Raw genomic sequence first — 18,965 nt, forward strand, 5'->3', positions numbered from 1 at the left:
CTTTGATGTGATTACATGAAGAAAAAGAAAACAATAGAGGTATTTAGGGCACAATTTCCAATAATGTGAAACACATTCCAACGAACAGCAAATGCTGGAAAAGCAGCAGCCAGGTTAATGATTCAGTAAATGCTGTCAGCATCTCCACCACATACCAACACATTCATGCTTTTACCAACTTTCAATTTCAATTTCATTTGGTTTAACATTTAAGCTCATATCATGCAGAGACAAAGAACTTGCATCAAATCTTCTAGTTAAGAAAGAACTGCAGATGCTGGAAAAATCGAAGGTAGACAAAAATGCTGGAGGAACTCAGTGGGTGAGGCAGCGTCTATGGAGAGAAGGAATAGGCGACCTTTTAGGTCAAGACCCTTCTCTCCTTAGATGCTGCCTCGCCCGCTGAGTTCCTCCAGCATTTTTGTCTACCTTGCATCAAATCTTCCGTCAGGTGGTTATCTGTGATCAGATTGAATGGCGGTGCTGGCTGGAAGGGCCGAATGGCCTACTCCTGCACCTATTGTCTATTGTCTGTGAAGCACAAAGTTACCTCCAGGGTCCAACCCACATGTGCCGTCCTTATTCAGCACTTAATCTTTACTCAGAGAGTGGTAGCTGTGTGGAATGAGCTTCCAGTGAAGGTGGTGGAGGCAGGTTCGTTTTTATCATTTAAAAATAAATTGGATAGTTATATGGACGGGAAAGGAATGGAGGGTTATGGTCTGAACGCAGGTATATGGGACATGGGGAGAATACGTGTTCGGCATGGACTAGAAGGGTCGAGATGGCCTGTTTCCGTGCTGTAATTGTTACATGGTTATATGGTTAATGAAAATCAACGAGTTTGGCAGTTCAGTTTCAGTTTCAGTGGGGGGGGGGGGGGGGGGGGGGGGGGGGGGGGGGGGGGGGGGGGGGGGGGGGGGGGGGGGGGGGGGGGGGGGGGGGGGGGGGGGGGGGGGGGGGGGGGGGGGGGGGGGGGGGGGGGGGGGGGGGTTTAGTTTATTTATTGCCACGTGTACAAAGGTACAGTGAAAAGCTTTTGTTGCGTGCTTTCCAGTCAGCGGAAAGACAATACATGATCACAATCGAGCCATGTACAGTGTACAGATATATGAATGAATGTATACGTTTATTGGCCAAGTATATTCACATACAGATAAGAGAGTAACGTCCAGTGCAAGGTAAAGCCTGCAAAGTCCGATCATAACTAGTCCCAGGGTCAAGTAAGGCATGTTGCTGCAGGAGTAGAGATTCAAGAATGGTGATCAATTGTAATGTGTGGTTGTGGATCTGCTCCTGTGGCTAGCACACAAATAGTCGCTTGGGTTGGGTAGCATCTTGGAAGCAAAAGGAGAAGATGATAATGGGGGAACAGCTGGATCCTCAGTGTTGTTGGCTACGAAACACTCCGGTGCATCAATCAAAAGCTTCTTTCCTTCATCAGACTTACTAATTGGAAAGGTTTAGAGGGATATGGGCTAAATGTGGGCAGGTGGGACACATACTGGTGGGCATCATGGCTGGCATGGAGAAGTTGGGCTGAAGGGCCTGTTTCCGTGTTGTACGACGATGACTCGATAACTTCTGAGTGGTCCTTCCATAAGCTAGAGGTCAGTTCTGATTTTCTCCTTTCTCCTTTCTTAGAAACATAGAACATAGGCGCAGGAGTAGGCCATTCGGCCCATCGAGCCTGCACCGCCATTCAATATGATCATGGCTGATCATCCAACTCAGTATCCCATCCCTGCCTTCTCTCCATACCCCCTGATCCCTTTAGCCACAAGGGCCACATCTAACTCCCTCTAATAGCCAATAAACTGGCCTCAACTACCTTCTGTGGCAGAGAATTCCACAGATTCACCACCCTCTGTGTAAAAAATGATTTTCTCATCTCGGTCCTAAAAGATTTCCCTCTTATCCTTAAACTGTGACCCTTAGTTCTGGACTTCCCCAACATCGGAAAAAATCTTCCTGCATCTAGCCTGTCCAACCCCTTAAGAATTTTGTAAGTTTCTATAAGATCCCCCACTCAATCTTCTAAATTCTAGCGAGTACAAGCCGAGTCTATCCAGTCTTTCTTCATATGAAAGTCCTGCCATCCCAGGGATCAGTCTGGTGAACCTTCTCTGTACTCCCTCTATGGCAAAAGGGTCTTTCCTCAGATTTCTTCTCCCCCCCCCCCCCCACCATCCGTCTGAAGAAGGGTTTTGGACGAAGAAATGGTGAGAAACTCAGTGGGTACAGCAGCATCTATGGAAATAGGCAACGTTGCCTATTTCCTTCGCTCCATAGATGCTGCTGCACCCACTGAGTTTTTCCAGCACTTTTGTCTACCAACTGGAGGTCAGTTCTGATTTTCTAACCTACCTTATAGTAGACTTCTTATCTGGAACTGTAACACTACAATGCTGGGGAACTACATTCCGCACTCTACCACATTTCGGTGTTGGCTCGAAGGGCCGAATGGCCTACTCCTGCCTACTGCTATTGTCTATTTGCTCAGAGTTTTTGGTCAATAATCATGTTGTCAGTGATTATGTTTTTAGTAAGTTGAATAGTGTACATGAACGGTTTAAACAAATCCAACATTAGAGTCAGAAGGTGGTAGGTACATGGGTATAACAAGCTGCTAGAGGAGGTAGTTGAGGCTGGTAATATAATAACATGTAAAAGACACTTGGACAGATATATGGACAGGAAAGATGTTGAGGGATATGGGCCAAGCACGAGCAAATGGAACTAACATAGATGGGGCATTTTGGTCAGCCTGAACAAATGGGGTGGATGTTCCATGTTGTATGACAATATGACATTTAGCTTTCTTCACGTATATAATTTTTCTCAAACACCTTGATCCACTTCCTCATTCTTTGCAAAAGGTCAAAAAATCCATGACATTTTGGAAGGGTCAAATTATATTTTATAATGAAGACAGGAATTAATTATTATTGTTATTATTATTATTATTATACCTTTCATGACATTTGTTCTGCTGAGTGTTAGTCAAACATCAGCTTTTAGTCGTAAATATAATGCATTCATAACACATTTTCTGATAAATATTATCAGTGGTTCATTTTAAATCTAGAACAGCAAAGGACAGTAACATATAATTCCACTTAAATGAGGAAACACTTTTTCTCACAGAGAGTGGTGAGTCTGTGGAATTCTCTGCCTCAGAGGGCGGTGGAGGCCGGTTCACTACATATTTCAAGAGAGAGTTAGATAGAGCTCTTAAAGATAGCGGAGCCAGGGGATATGGAGAGAAGGCAGGAACGGGGTACTGATTGTGGATGATCAGCCATGATCACATTGATCATGTGGGGCCGAATGGTCTACTCCCTTATCCTTAAACTGTGACCCCTTGTTCTGGACAAGATGGGATTGTTTGGTTCAGGAACATAGTCACGAATTAGACAATTGACCCTTTTACCTCGAAATACATGTAGTTAGAAACTTGATCCCAAGATACTCAACATAATATTTATGTTAATTTATTCTTCGTGGAATGTGTATGTCACTGGAATTATTGATGGCCCCAATAGAATCTGCGGAAACATTTATTGTCCATGACTAAGAGCTTGCAGTGAGGCAGCAGTGAACAGGCCAGCAGATTGCTGCTTGTGGAACCATATGTAAGTTCAGAAGTGATAGGAGCAGAATAAGGCCATTCGGCCCATCGAGTCTTCTCTGCCATTCAATCGTGGCTGATCTATCTCTCCCTCCTAACGCCATTCACCAGCCCTCTCCCCATAACCGCTAACACCCGCATTAATCACAAATCTATCTATCTCTGCCTTAAAACTATCTATTGATGGCCTCCATTTTCATCTGTGGAAATGAACCCCACAGTTTCACCACACACAATGTAAGGTAAGGAGTTTCCTTCTTCAAAGAACATTGGAAAACAACCTGGATTTTTCAACAACCACTATGTTTCATGGTTGCTATTGCTAATAATTGCTTCTTAGTCTACAATTATGGATCATATTTTTTGGGGGGGGGGGGGGGGGGGGGGGGGGGGGGAAGGTGTGTGTGAGGATCGCTGACATTGTCGACATGTACTGTGCACCCCACATTACCCTTGAGAAACTGATGGTGAACCATCTATTGAGCTGCAACAGTGTTTCTGGTGAAGCTATGCTCTTGTAGGAAGTTCCTGGACTATTCTTAGAAACAATGAAATAAATGCCAATATACAGTATTTTATAAACTAGGGTGGTGTGCCTCTTAGAAGGACACCTGCATCAGTGGCATTCCTGTGCACTTGCTCATCTGGTCTACCTTGGCGTTGAAGATGTGTGTGGAAGGGAACTGCAGCTGCTGGTTTGATGAAGGGTCATGTTCCTTCTCTCCAGAGATGCTGCCTGTCCCGCGGAGTTACTGCAGCTTTTTGTGTCTATCTTTGCCGTTGAAGGTCATGGGTTTGGAAGCCATATCAGAAAAGTGAGGTGAGTAAGTGGATTACATTTTGCAGTTGGTAAAAGCCCCTGTCCTGTCCCACTTAGGAAACCTGAACAGAAACCTCTGGAGACTTTGCGCCCCACCCAAGGTTTCCGTGCGGTTTCCGGAGGTTGCAGGTGGTTGCCGGAGGTTGCAGGTAGTGGAAGCAGGTAGGGAGACTGACAAAAACCTCTGGGAACCGCACGGAAACCTTGGGTGGGGCACAAAGTCTCCAGAGGTTTCCGTTCAGGTTTCCTAAGTGGGACAGGGGCATTAGGCTGCAGCCATCCTGCCAGGGTCACAGAGAACACTGCATTCAACCAGGCATGTAGAGATTCTTCCATCGCTCTCCCAATATGTCCTCCATTGTCCCAACACTGGAAAGGCTTTGGTGCTTCAGGGGGAAGTCTCTGACCACCATTACATTCATGTGGTAAACCCAGATGAGTGGCAGTCCTGTCCATACAAGACCAAGTCCAAAGCAGCAGATCAGGTCACAGCACCAGTACAACCCAAGTCTGCATATTTAGCGCCGAGTTTGTCGATTCTGGCAGAGGTGTTTAAGAAAGAACTGCAGATGCTGGTAAAATCGAAGGAAGCCACAAAATGCTGGAGTAACTCAGCGGGCGAGGCAGCATCTATGGAGAGAAGGAATGGGCGACGTTTCGTGTCGAGACCCTTCACAGTGGACAGTCTTCTTGTTTGCCACCACTAGATCTTCCAGGCAGCATTGCTCACCAAGACGTGGGCATCTTAGTGGGTGTGGCGTGGATTGTACAGATGTTCCACATTCACATTCTGTGTCTGACACATCTGCATAGCCCCATGTGCTCATATTGGTCTTGCATCGACCCATCCTGGTGCAAAGCCTATTGAAGGACTTCCAGGTGTTCCAGTCACACCTGTGACCAGGTGGGAGCTGCTCCTTGGTTGGGATTGGCATCTTGACGTGGTGGTGGTTCTCAATGTGTTTCTTTCCCCACGAGGCTAGTCTGGTTGCTTGAGGAGACTGTGACAGTGGCTGGACTTTGTGAAGGAAGCTCTTCCTCCACTTCAGCTGTTTTGGGGCTGGGTGATTTAATGTCATTAACACAAGTATCAGATTCTCCAGATCCTTCACACTTCATGCTGTTATCACTCCCATTTCTCCCTGCTAACATTCATCATGTGTTTAGCCTCTGAGCCTCAGGTTCTGCAATTGCCTTCCCCTTGAAATCACTCAGGTGAAACAAGTTTATGCTTTAATCATTTGTTGTGTGGCTAGTACCAATATCATTTCTCACACATCTCATTAAAGATGATTCAGCATTGATAACTGTTTACTTAAGATTCCAGCCATCAGCAGTGAAGACACCCTCACCATTGGCATGCACCAAACTTTACAAAGGCAATCTTTCCATGTATAATTCTGCTGTTTTTCATCAATGTAATTGCTTGACACAAAACGCAAAACACATTCGCAATTAGCCATCGCTTCACAGAGGGATGGAAAAATAGTTTGGGTACAAACTGAAATCCCGCTTGTAAATAAGGATTGCCACAATAAAAGTTTGATATCACTACTGAATTAGATTACAAGGCGTTTTATGTTGGATTTGATTAAAAGTACAGGCTATGTAAAACTTTATGGCAGAGAGGAAAGTTATTACAAAAATGTTTTTGAATTGAAAAGTGTCCGATCATGAATAAGTCTTGGGATCACACTTGAACAAATGCAATAAGGCTTAATTCAGTATCAAATAATCATTAATATGGCAATGCTTTCTTTGGTCTGCAAGGAATTCCTTGATAAAACGCCAGTGGAACACACACACAAACAACACACACACACACACACATGCAGAGTGGACCAGAAATTCAAGTGACCATACCTGCCATATCCTATCAGGCCCAAAGTCATATGACGTTGAATGCTGCAATAAGTATATCATTACAAGTGTGGCAACATTCTACTCAATGTATTATTGGTGGATGGTGGATGTAGGTTGGAGGGGGGGGGGGGGGGGGGGGGGGGGGGGGGGGGGGGAGTACTTTCAATATTCCAGTTCTTCATCTTTAGCTTTAAATTGTAAAGCTCACACTTCTAACCAGTCAGAGGGGGAGATAATAATTCATGGTTTCAACCTGGAACGGAGTTTTTAATAAATTACAAGAAACTGCAGATGCAGGAATCCTGAGCAAAAGCAAAGTGCTGGTGGAACTCAGCGATTCGAGAATTATCTGTGGAGGGAATGGACAGATGACGTTTCGGGTCGGGACCTTTCTTCAGACTAAAGCAACCTTCCTTCTCCAGCTTTTGCCCCCCAACAATCAGTCCGAAGGATCCCGACCCGAATCGTCATCTGTCCATTCCCTCCGCAGATGCTGCCTGACCCCACTGAGATCTTCCAGCATTTTGTATTTTGATATGTGCCTCAAAGAAATCAAGCAGCCCCAACTAAACCTACATTATCAAAATGACCATGTTACTGAATTATTCAAAGTAACACTTTGGGTTAACATATGATGAGTGTTTGACAGCACTGGGTCTTTACTCGCTAGAGTTTAGAAGAATGAATGGGGACCTCATTGAAACGTGTCGAACAGTGAAAGGCTCGGATAGAGAGGATGTTTCCACTAGTGGGAGAGTCTAGGGCTAGAGGTCACAGCCTCAGTATTAAAGGACGTTCCTTTACGAAGGAGATGAGGAATTTCTTTAGTCAGAGGGTGGTGAATCTGTGGAATTCTTTGCCACAGAAGGCTGTGGATGCCATCAATGGATATTTTTAAGGCAGAGAGATAGATTTTTGATTAGTACGGGTGTCAGAGGTTATGGGGAGAAGGCAGGAGAATGGGGTTGAGAGGGAGAGATAGATCAGCCATGATTGAATGGCGGAGTAGACTTGATGGGCCGAATGGCCTAATTCCGCTCCTATCACTTATGACCTTATGACCTAAAACTGAAATACACTTAAAAATAAGTTATAGTAATTCAATGGAGGGCATGTAAATGAAACTTGTAAAGCAAATAGAGAGCTCAGAATGGAAACTGGAAAGGACAAAAGAGTCTGAGGGTTAACAATGTCCAACCTTCAAGATAGTGGATGCAACAAACTTCCAGAGGGAATAAATTACAGATGTGACGAAAAAGATGTAAGATTTGGAGAACTAAATTCACCCAGCTGGCTGCTGAAGTTAGACACTGGATGTGCACATGTCAGTACAATGCGTACAATCTGGTAGCTACTAACAAGGTACAAGGGAAGCACAAAGCAGATGAGATCACCGACAGTGAGCGGAGGTGAATGTACAGACTCAGTTCAAAGAGATGTGAAGTAACCAGGGACATGCCAGAGGAGAAAGCAAGTACTCTCAGGCATCCGAATCATGTAACAAGTCTGGCACATGAGAAGGGCGCTGATCGGGCTACAAAGGATGATGATTGAGCACAAGGAAATGACAAATGCATTGGTGTGGCTTCTGCAATTATTCCCAAACTATAGGCAACCAGATTTGGGTAGAAGACTTGTAACAGCCAGTGGTGATCAACTACATATTACTTTCAATGATGAAACTACAATCTGCCTTTGCTATTGTCCTGTACTCCCCTCTAATGCGGAAATGTTTGGTGTGCATAGTACAAGAGCAACAGAGCAGTGAGCAATGGTCATGAGATCATAAGTGAATCAGGCCATTCGGCCCATCAAGTCTACTCCGCCTTCAATCATGGCTGATCTATCTCCCCATCTTAACCCCATTCTCCTGTGGAAACCCCATTCTCCTGCCTTCTCCCGAAACGTTGCCTATTTCCTTCGCTCCAGAGATGCTGCCGCACCCGCTGAGTTTCTCCAGCACTTTTGTCTACATTCGATTTTCCAGCATCTGCAGTTCCTTCTTGAACATGACATATGCCATGACCATCTACGTATCAAATGCCCAGCCCCCAAGCGCTCAAATTTATACTGCAAGAAATATCTGGACAAAATAATATAATATGCTGACAGTAAATATCCTGAGCATGAATGGCCCCAACATAAATGTTTGAGTCTTGCAGTCCTAGTCAAGCAAGCAAATGCTCAGATCACCAGCAACTAATGAACCTATACCAGTAATTAATACAATAGACAATAGACAATAGGTGCAGGAGGAGGCCATTTGGCCCTTCGAGCCAGCACCGCCATTCAATGTGATCATGGCTGATCATCCACAATCAGTACCCCGTTCCTGCCTTCTCCCCATATCCCCTGACTCCGCTATCTTTAAGGGCCCTATCTAGCTCTCTCTCAAACGTATCCAGAGAACCGGCCTCCACCACCCTCTGAGGCAGAGAATTCCACAGACTCGCAACTCTATGTGTGAAAAAGTGTTTCCTCGTCTCCGTTCTAAATGTAAGTTCGATGATCAGCTTGCTCTCGAACAAACCTCTCACCTACAATAGTCTTCGGGAACGGGCAGTCATTCCCATTGTAACCTGTGACCTACATGAAGCAACATTCACAATGCCCCTCTGCCTACATAAAATATCCGGACACAAACATTGGTCTGCAGGACCTTGACTGGAAGTTTGGGGAGTGAAGCTGCCCTATCACCCATCATCAAATGACACTGCCGGAGGCTACACTAGGAAAACAACATCCAGGTGAAATGGTTAGCTCCTTCCCTGCCCAAAGCCAGAAGTGATGGCACAATGTGAAAATTGGTCAATTTCCTGTTCTTGCAGAAACAATGAGTTGAAGAAAGACATCCAGTCCGCCTTCAGAATGTCTGGTCACGACATGAGATCAAGTTCGAGCCAGCACTAAGCTGCTGCAGTATGTTGCAAAGCCTACCTGAAGCGTGGCTGAGAATCTGCCCCAGCCCGTGTGCGTGATTTTGGCGCTGTTTAGAGGGGGCGGGTTTAAAACGCGATTTTTACTAGGCTGTTGCGAAAATGTTCAGCCTAGTAAATTATTAACGAAAAATCGCTGAAGGACCCCGTCGCAAAAGGTATTATTAGTTTTTATGGCCTTGTATAATAGTTATAGTAGTTTAAAAATCACTCTCTAAACCCGCGACCTCTTGCAGCCCCAGGGTTTTATAAAGCAAACAATTAAAGGTATGTGCCTTATTTTTACATTAAAAGGGGCTTCTTAAGAACCCTGTATATAAAGTTTTCTATAGCGAGTAGCTCATTTTGGGCTCTTTCTATCCCGCAGTGGGCATTTGAGGGCACAAATCCACTGCAATGTGAACGTTCTAAACCAGATCTAGTAATTGAAGTTTGAAATTTGCTACTTGCTACCATTTTTGCTACCAATCTCCACTTGGGTAACTAACTAATTATATGCTTTAATTTCAGGTCATCCAAGTTAGATTATTTTATGTTTGTTTCAGCATGGTTCAATCTACGATAACTGAACATTTCATTCAGTTCTCTTAATTTTTAAGAAGGTTATGGGCTTTTGACAGCACGCGATCACAGCTTTTTTGTTATGTCCGTAGAAAATCAATAGGGAACAAGATGCTAATTTCCGAGTATGAAAATGGCCATAACTTTTTAATTACTTGAGATATGAAAGTGAATTAGGTGTCAAATTAAACTTCTTTTTATGCTTTATCTGATGGGATAAATTGCAGACTTGATTTTTTTAATCTCAAAATGTTGTAACATTGCTAACTAAAGCAACAACAATTGGTTTTCACACTCTGCCCTGCTTTTCAGGATCCAACTGTTGACCTGGCATCAGAGAGTCTTGGAGGAGAATTAATCATTTTCATAATAATATTCACTGCTGATCTAGTCTGCATGAACTTTTTTTTGTCGAGTGAGTGTGCAGATGTTGATAATGAAAGATTGTTATGGTTGGGGGTAGCAGAGGTATACCCACCGTTTAGCTGATCTTGGGTAGCCCAACATCAAGGAGGATGCACATAAAGCTGCATCATTTACAGCTTTAATGGGAACAATGAATGTATTGTGCCCTGGCCAAGAATAGTAAATATCACACACGCCAGTGCTGGAGTAATGCCCGTGTTTTATTGGGCTTAATATGAGGCCGGGTTTTTGAACTTGCCTGAAAGAAGTGGCAAGGGCCAGAAAAGTCCTGAAGGAAATTAAATAATTTTCATTCTAAATACATTTGCGGAAAATCCAATAAAAATTTCCTTTGGGACCAGACTTTCCTTGGGAGCCTAGTATTAGAGTTGGTAGACACCACCCGATCCATCACAGGTACTGACCTCCACACCATCAAAGGGCCACTGCCTCAAAAGGACAGCCAATATCATCAAAGACCCAATGCCAACCCAGGCCACGCTCTCATCTCACTGCTACCATTGGCTAAGTGGCAAAGGATTCTGCAAACCATGACCACCACATTCAAGATGTCTTCCCAACACCACTAACCTCTCTATGAACTAGGGACTGCCTTTGGTTTGCACAAGTTTAATTAATCCTTGACAAATGATGCATCTTTAGATAAGTTTAGAGATACAGCGTGGAAACAGGCCCTTCAATTCAATTCAATTCAACTTTAATGTCATCGCACAAATACAAGTATCAGTACAACGAAATGCAGTTTTGCGTCAGTCCGTAGTAGTTGTACATAAAGAGAAAAGACAAGAAAAAAATAGAAAGAGAGAAGATACTGAATAATCAGGAAATACAGAATGATTAAACAAAGGGGACGGAGGGACCAGAGAGTCTATCGTCGGGACTCCGAGTTCAGCAGTGTGATTGTGTTGTTATAGAAGCTTTTCCTCATCCTGCTGGTACGTGACCTGAGGCTCCTGTACCGCCTCCCTGATGGGAGGAGGGCAAACAGTCCATGGTTGGGGTGGGAGGGGTCTTTGATGATCTTCCCAGCCCGTCTCAGACACCGTTTTCGGTGGAGGGCATCCATGGCAGGGAGCGGGGCACTCCAAGCCAGCGATCCCCACACACTAACACTATCTCTCACACACTAAGGACAATTTTACACTTAAAAACATAGGTCTTAGGTGCAGGAGTGGGATTCGGCCCTTCGAAGATCTCAGCGCCATTCAATATGATCATGGCTGATCATCCAACTCAGTATCCCATCCCTGCCTTCTCTCCATACCCCCTGATCCCTTTAGCCACAAGGGCCAGCATCTGCGCCCCTCTTAAATATAGCCCCAATGGGCATGTGGCCTCATTAACTTATGTGGCATGCTGAATTCAGAGATCACCATCTATGTGTGAAAAATGAAAAATGCCTGTTACCAAGCTTATGGTGAATCTCTGGAACCTACAAACCTGTGGGAGTAGTGGGAGGAAACCGAAGATCTCAGCGAAAACCCACATGGTCAAGGGGAGAACGTACATACTGTGTACAGACAGCACCCGTAGTCAAGATCCAACCCGGGTCTCTGGCGTAGCAACTGCGCCACCGTGCCGCCCCATTAGGGCATTGGGGTTATTAACTTATTGAATGCTGTTCATTATACTATCTATGTGTACTGTGTATACAGGCCTGTTAAGCCCATGTCCCATGATGCGAGTTCACCCGAGAGCTCTTCCGAGTTAAAAAAAAAATCAAACTCGTGGTACTTCATCACAAGTATTTTTTTACTCTTGGAAATTTTTCACACTGTTGAATAAACTTCGAGTTTCCGCGTTCCCCGAGTACCTGCCGTTAGCGTTACGAGCCGCTACGAGACATCCACGGGCTCCGACGTACCCGCTACGTACTTACCACGAGTTTATTTTTATTTTTTTTTAACTCGGGAGAGCTCTTGGGTAAACTCGCATGTGGGACAGGGGCCTTAATGCTGCTGCAAGTGAGAATTTCAATGTTCCGGTACATGTGACAATTAAATACTTCTGACTGTTCCTTCATGGGACGTGGTAGTTGCTAATAACGGCAGCATGCGATGCCCATCCCCCTCGTGCAGTTAGGTGGTAGTTAAGAGGCATCCATGGTGGTGGGTCTACAGTCACATGTACACAGGCTGGCAACAAAGACATTTGTGATCCAGATGGGTTAGTTGACAAACCAGTAGTTTGTGGTAACTTTTCCAGCGATTTGTTTTATAATGCCACATTTATTTAATTATTTGAATGAAGATTTCCCAGCTGGCATGGTGGGATTTGAATTCAGTCTCTCACTCAATCTCGGAGCTCTCTGGCTGATGATCTGATAACTTAACCATTATGCCACCAAAAACCTCCCTGGCAGTAGAGTGGGATTTAAGGAGAATTATGGTGGGCAAGAGTTCAACTCATTATAAAATGGGGCCTCATTGGTTTTATGTTTAGCTTTAGTATTGTAACATGTACCAAGGTTCAATGAGAAGCTTAGTTTTTGCATCAGAAATAGAAACATAGAAACATAGAAATTAGGTGCAGGAGTAGGCCATTCAGCCCTTCGAACCTGCACCGCCATTCAATATGATCATGGCTGATCATCCAACTCAGTATCCTGTACCTGCCTTCTCTCCATACCCCCTGATCCCCTTAGCCAGAAGGGTCACATCTAACTCCCTCTTAAATATAGCCAATGAACTGGCCTCAACTACCCTCTGTGGCAGAGAGTTCCAGAGATTCACCACTCTCTGTGTGAAAAAAGTTCTTCTCATCTCGGTTTTAAAGGATTTCCCTCTTATCCTTAAGCTGTGACCCCTTGTCCTGGACTTCTGCAACATCGGGAACAATCTTCCTGCATCTAGCCTGTCCAACCCCTTAAGAATTTTGTAAGTTTCTATAATACCACACATCAGTTCAAACTGACATACAACAGATAGAGCAAAGGGGAAGATACAGAGAGCAGAATATAGTTCTCAGCCTTGTAGCGCATCAGTCCCAGAGACAAAGGCCAATGTCCGCAATGGTGTAGAGGTGAAGTGGGCAGTACACAAGCTAATGGAAGGGCCGTTCAGAAGCCTGATAATGGAGGGGGTGAAGCTGTTCCTGAGTCTGGTGGTGCGCACTTTCAAGTTTCTGTACCTTCTGCCAGATAGGACCAGGGATAAGGAGGAATGACCCATTTGTCTTTGATTTTGTTGGCTGCTTTTCTGAGGCAGCCTGAAGCATAGATGGAGTCAACGGTGGGAAGTCTCATCTGTGTGATGGACTGGGCTGCATCTACACCTCTCTGCAATGGATATCTACTGGGATATGTGGGTACATAATCGACCTGAGATCCATTTAAGGAAGTGACCTCTGCTGATGGGACAAGAATGTTTCCTGTAAAGGAGGCATCACTAAAAGGCTAATTACTCCATTGGAAGGTTTCTATAAAATTCTTTTTGCATATTGTTCTGTTTAGTATTTGATTAACCAATTATAATTTCAGTTTTCCTTTCAACGTTTTTGCAGAAAGAATTGTTTTGTGATGAGTAATGACTATTCCAAGTTGAAATCTTTGGCAATTGACAGCAAGTAGCAGCACAGACGTTGACCTGTGATTCATTCAGTTGATCATGACAATAAATAAAGGGGCAAATGGGCGATATGAAAGATGTACAAAGGCGTCTCTTCTGGGAGTAAATGCTAATCATTTCTAAAAAAGTGAAACTACCGACAGAGTATCAAATGGTGCTTCAAATGTGCCCGACTCGCCCCACAGGTCTCCCAGAGAACTGGGGTGAAGCGGGGCGGTGAGGCTTGTCTGGGCCAGAGGAGCCTCAGCGGTGGCGACAATGGGAGCCTCGGCAGCGGGAGCCTCGGCGGCAGGTGGGGCCCTTGCGGTCGATGTGCACGAGGGGAATATAATGGGGACTTGGTGTGGGGGACTGCTGTGAGGGACATTGGGGACCCGGCGTGGGGAGCACTCTAGTTTAGAATCCTCTGCCCAGTTGATAGGTCTGCTTTTGTTTGTTTGTTTGTTTGTTCATTCGTTCCGGTGAAGGTTGCAGACAACAGTCGCTTGTCTTTTTCTTATCGTTTTCACTTTTAATTTCAAGTTTTCGTGGACCTTGTTGCGTGCTGTGACTATCGGCAGAACAATGTCCCTCCGGAGATGAAGAACGGTTTAACGTAACGTTTCATTCAAAAACACAAAATTGTCAGAGTTACAGGATAGGCCGTCAGCCTGTACACCAGTGAATTAGAAGGCTGCTTGTCTTTATAGAGATGAAACCTCAATAAAGCAAAACGTAATCGCCAACCAATCCATCGCTCCTTAAAAATGTGCATATATAGTCATAAAATTTTTTTTAATTAAATATCGGACAAAATCTCAAAAACAAACTAATGTCTTAAATGGTAGATTAAATAAACAAGTAAATTTTTCCTCCCTAAATCCATTGTATTCTAATTTATTATAATATTTTTTTAGTTGTTTAATGGATAATAGCACATGTTACTCTGATAAACGGATAGTCAGTGTATTTGCCTTCAACGCTATTTCAGGCCGAGCTTCATCATTTTTTGATGAGCTGACACATGAGGCATTTCCTTTCTTAAGGCTCCTGTTCTTACTACGTACAACTGGCTTTTGGAAGATTTCAGCAAAGTCACCAAAAGCTATAAGAATTTTAATGTTTAGTGACACGTTATGAAATTAATATTTTGTTAAGAATTCCAGGTTTACACATCTTGTCAATTGAGAAGATTGCATCAATTATGCAATCGAGGGTGAGGAACAGAACAAACTTAGCAAAGTTCATTTTATGAGAATATTAAGCAGAGCCTAAACCATTTGGCAACTGGCAACATTATTTACTTACGAGCTTTAGTATGTAACGTGTCAACTTGCCTTTAAAAGCAAATGATCAATTTGAAAATTGGTTTTAACAATGCAAAGATCTTGGTGGGACTGATGCCAACGTTTCAAATTACATCACAGCACAGTAGCACGTATAGTATCCAAATAGCCTTACCTTCATTTCAATGACGGTTTGTAAGGCCTTTGTTTTTGCGGACTCTGGCTGTAGGGAGGATCTCCGGTGTAGTTCCTGTGGAGGTACACGAGAGAAGGACACTTGTCGGCTCATTGTTCCATTACATGAAATTCAACACAATTTACAGACCCTCCCAAAGTCAACTGGTGCAATGGCCTGAACTCCCCAAGTCCAGCCTTTGTTAGTCTCCTGCTACACTGCCGCTTCCAGCTTATGTTACAGTCATTGCTATCAGAGCATGTGCCATGTCACGCCCCATCAATAATTGATGTCAACTCTGACAATGACAACAAATAGATGCCCCGTCCATTATATCCAGTGCCCTGCTCTCTGCTGCCATACATCAATGCATTCTCAACACATAAACATGCCAAAGTCTCCATCCAGCTGCACATCAAGAATGTCAAACATTCCTGGAAAATAAGTTCTGTTGATGAAAATCATGCCCTAAGAAAAAATTTAATTTAAAATCATGTGGTTAATATCAAGTAAACCCTTGAAATACTGACGTTAAGACTAAGCAGCTCTTCCATACGTAACATCTAGTCATCACAACATGTATTATTTTAAAACAGGATGGAAGTGCGACTTTGCATCTATTTTAGTGGAATGGAAGCAAAAAAATGTTCATCCATTTATATCTCTCAGCGAGACCTGTTGAAAAGTGTATACATGAATAAAAGATAGTGTCATTGTGAAATATGTAATTCGAGCTTTCCACAGTTTTATTTTATCAGCGGGACAGGCAGCATCTCCGGAGAGAAGGAATGGGTGACGTTACTTCAGGCTGAAGAAGGGTCCCGACCCGAAACGTCACCCATTCCTTCTCTCCAGAGATGCCGCCTGTCCCGCTGAGTTAAGGGGCTGTCCCACCTAGGCAACTTTTCAGCAGACTGCAGGCGACTGTCAGAGTGGAACACACACACACACACACACACACACACACACACACACACACACACACACACAACACACACACACACACACACACACACACACACACACACACATCATCGCAAAGGCGGGGGACAGGGCAAGCGGGGGGGAGCGCTGTCTGAAATTCACACGGTACAAAGCCAAGGTGATACAGACACACACCGCGATGAACAGCAAGGTTAAGACGGCTAGCACAGTGTACGGCAAGTCCTTTAAAAGAGGGGGAGGGTGGGAGGGGAGAAGGGAAGGGAGTGGGGGAGAAGGAAGGGAGAAGGAGTGGAGACACGTTTAAGGAGCCAGCCAACATTTAATAAGCCAGCTGTGAAGCTCGGTGGACATTTAACATTACCGGTCGGTTATCCTTGGTTCTGTAAACCCCTGCTTATGTTTTTATTCCCCAATGAGCCAATGAAAATGTCCGGTCAGCAAAGGCGATGAACTAAAACTATCTACGACTACCTCGACTACCTACAACTACATGGCGACCCCACTACAACTGCACCTACGACTGCAGGATTATCGATTATCCCCATGGCGACCGATTTTTGGTCGCAGAAAATGTTTCAACATGTTAAAAAATTTGCGCCGACCATGCTGAGGCCGCGACTAGTTCCTGGAATGCGGGAACTTCTCGCAACCATGAAGGAGACTCACCAGAGACCACCAGCGAACATGTGGCGACCATGAGGCGAGCCCAGGGTCTCCTGCACTCGCCTTAAAAGTCGCCCAAGTGGGACAGGCCCTTGACTTCAGCATTTTGTGTCTACCTTCAGTTTAAACCAGCGTCTGCAGTTCCTTCCTACACTAGTTTACTTACGAAGTTTATCACACAAACCTCAGAAACATAAAAGCTGTTATGACCATGTTCCTTTTACCTTGTCTCATATTACATCATATTTGACAGCATAACTTTCCAAACCACCGCTTGTCATTCAACCAGCAATATCATGTATGTGTTCAACGGGACGCTAGATTTGCAGGTGAAGGTAAAAAGATTAGAAGGATGATATAATGAGATAAACTCGAGTGCAAGGAGTGCTCAAATGTCAGTGTCAAACTAATGTCAGTGTCCAACACTGACATTAGTGCAGGAGCCATTAAGCGCAAGTCAGTATATTACAGCCTTGTCTAACATTATTAATATTTTAGTTTTTATCTGTCTGTACGTTTGTAGGTGGGACTCGATATGTAGAAGGGGTGTGTCTATTTCTAGAGGAGACAAGCGTAGACTCATAGATTAGGAGGCAGTTGGGTCTCGGAAGGATGGTGGGAACACAGATTTTTACCACACACACGAATCATGATCACGACACACACAAATTAATACTTTTATAGGAAAGAAATTTTCACATGAGTAATATCTCATGTATGGAACTGCAATTAAGAACGGTAAGTGATGGATTATTTCTTTGCTCTATACTACTTCAATAAAAGACTACATCCCAAAGACGTGTGGGTTTGTAGGTTAATCAGCCCTCTGTAAATTGCCCCTACTATGTAGGGAGTGGATGAGAATATGGGATAACATAGAACTAGTGTGAACGATGGTCGATGTAGACTCGGTGGGCCGAAGGGCCTGTTTCCGTGCTGTATCTTTAAACTAAACTAAATTAATATTATAATAATCAATGTGCCATTCTAACATTTCAGTGATAGCTCTTAGACATAGAAACATAGAAATTAGGTGCAGGAGTAGGCCATTCGGCCCTTCGAGCCTGCACCGCCATTCAATATGATCATGGCTGATCATCCAACTCAGTATCCCGTACCTGCCTTCTCTCCATACCCCCTGATCCCCTTAGCCAGAAGGGCCACATCTAACTCCCTCTTAAATATAGCCAATGAACTGGCCTCAACTACCCTCTGTGGCAGAGAGTTCCAGAGATTCACCACTCTCTGCGTGAAAAAAGTTCTTCTCATCTCGGTTTTAAAGGATTTCCCCTTTATCCTTAAGCTGTGACCCCTTGTCCTGGACTTCCCTAACATCGGGAACAATCTTCCTGCATCTAGCCTGTCCAACCCCTGTAAGAATTTTGTAAGTTTCTATAAGATCCCCTCTCAATCTTCTAAATTCTAGAGAGTATAAACCAAGTCTATCCAGTGTTTCTTCATAAGACAGTCCTGACATCCCAGGAATCAGTCTGGTGAACCGTCTCTGCACTCCCTCTATCTTTAAACTAATGTCCTTCCTCAGATTTGGAGACCAAAACTGTACCATTACTCCAGGTGTGGAATCTTCTAATTCAAATTCAGAAATATTCACCCAGCTAAAGACGACTTGTTCGGTTCTAGTGACAAGCTGGACAATATCAGAATCAGAATCAGACTTTATTCACCAAGTATGTTTTGCAACATATACGAGGAATTTCACTGGCCAGGTCAGTCGTACAATTAAAAGCAACAGGCTCAAAAACACATTTTAACATGAACATCCAGCCACAGAGACTCCTACACATTCCTCACTGTGATGGAAGGCCAAATAAAGGCCAAGTCCCCTTTGTTCTTCCTCGGTCGTGGGCCTCGAGCCCCTGTTGATGGGACGATCTTGACTCCCATAACCTGCGGCTTTCGAGCTCTCCGTGTCGAGACGATCAGCTCCCCCACGCCGGGCAATTGAACCTCGCGTCGGGGCTGGTCGAACCTTCCGCTACGTTGGAGCTTCCCGACTAGCCTAATATCGAACTAAAGTGAAGGGTGATCTAGGGTCGGCACGGACTCGGTGGGCTGAAGGGCCCGTTTCCACACTACATGCTTCACCTGGAAAA

At 44.3% G+C, this 18,965-nt stretch overlaps 1 protein-coding gene across 1 annotated transcript in view; it reads right to left on the reverse strand.

The window, feature by feature from the left end:
* Nucleotides 1-18,965, reverse strand: part of LOC129704447 (ERC protein 2) — a 590,828-nt gene that overhangs the window by 447,884 nt on the left and 123,979 nt on the right. Inside the window, exon 7 of the mRNA XM_055647523.1 lies at nucleotides 15,244-15,318. Within this exon, the coding sequence (XP_055503498.1) occupies nucleotides 15,244-15,318 (75 nt within the window). The remainder of the gene's footprint in view (nucleotides 1-15,243; nucleotides 15,319-18,965) is intronic.

The sequence above is a fragment of the Leucoraja erinacea genome, chromosome 16 (assembly GCF_028641065.1).
Source record: "Leucoraja erinacea ecotype New England chromosome 16, Leri_hhj_1, whole genome shotgun sequence".
In the NCBI taxonomy this organism is placed as follows: Eukaryota; Metazoa; Chordata; class Chondrichthyes; order Rajiformes; family Rajidae; genus Leucoraja; species Leucoraja erinaceus.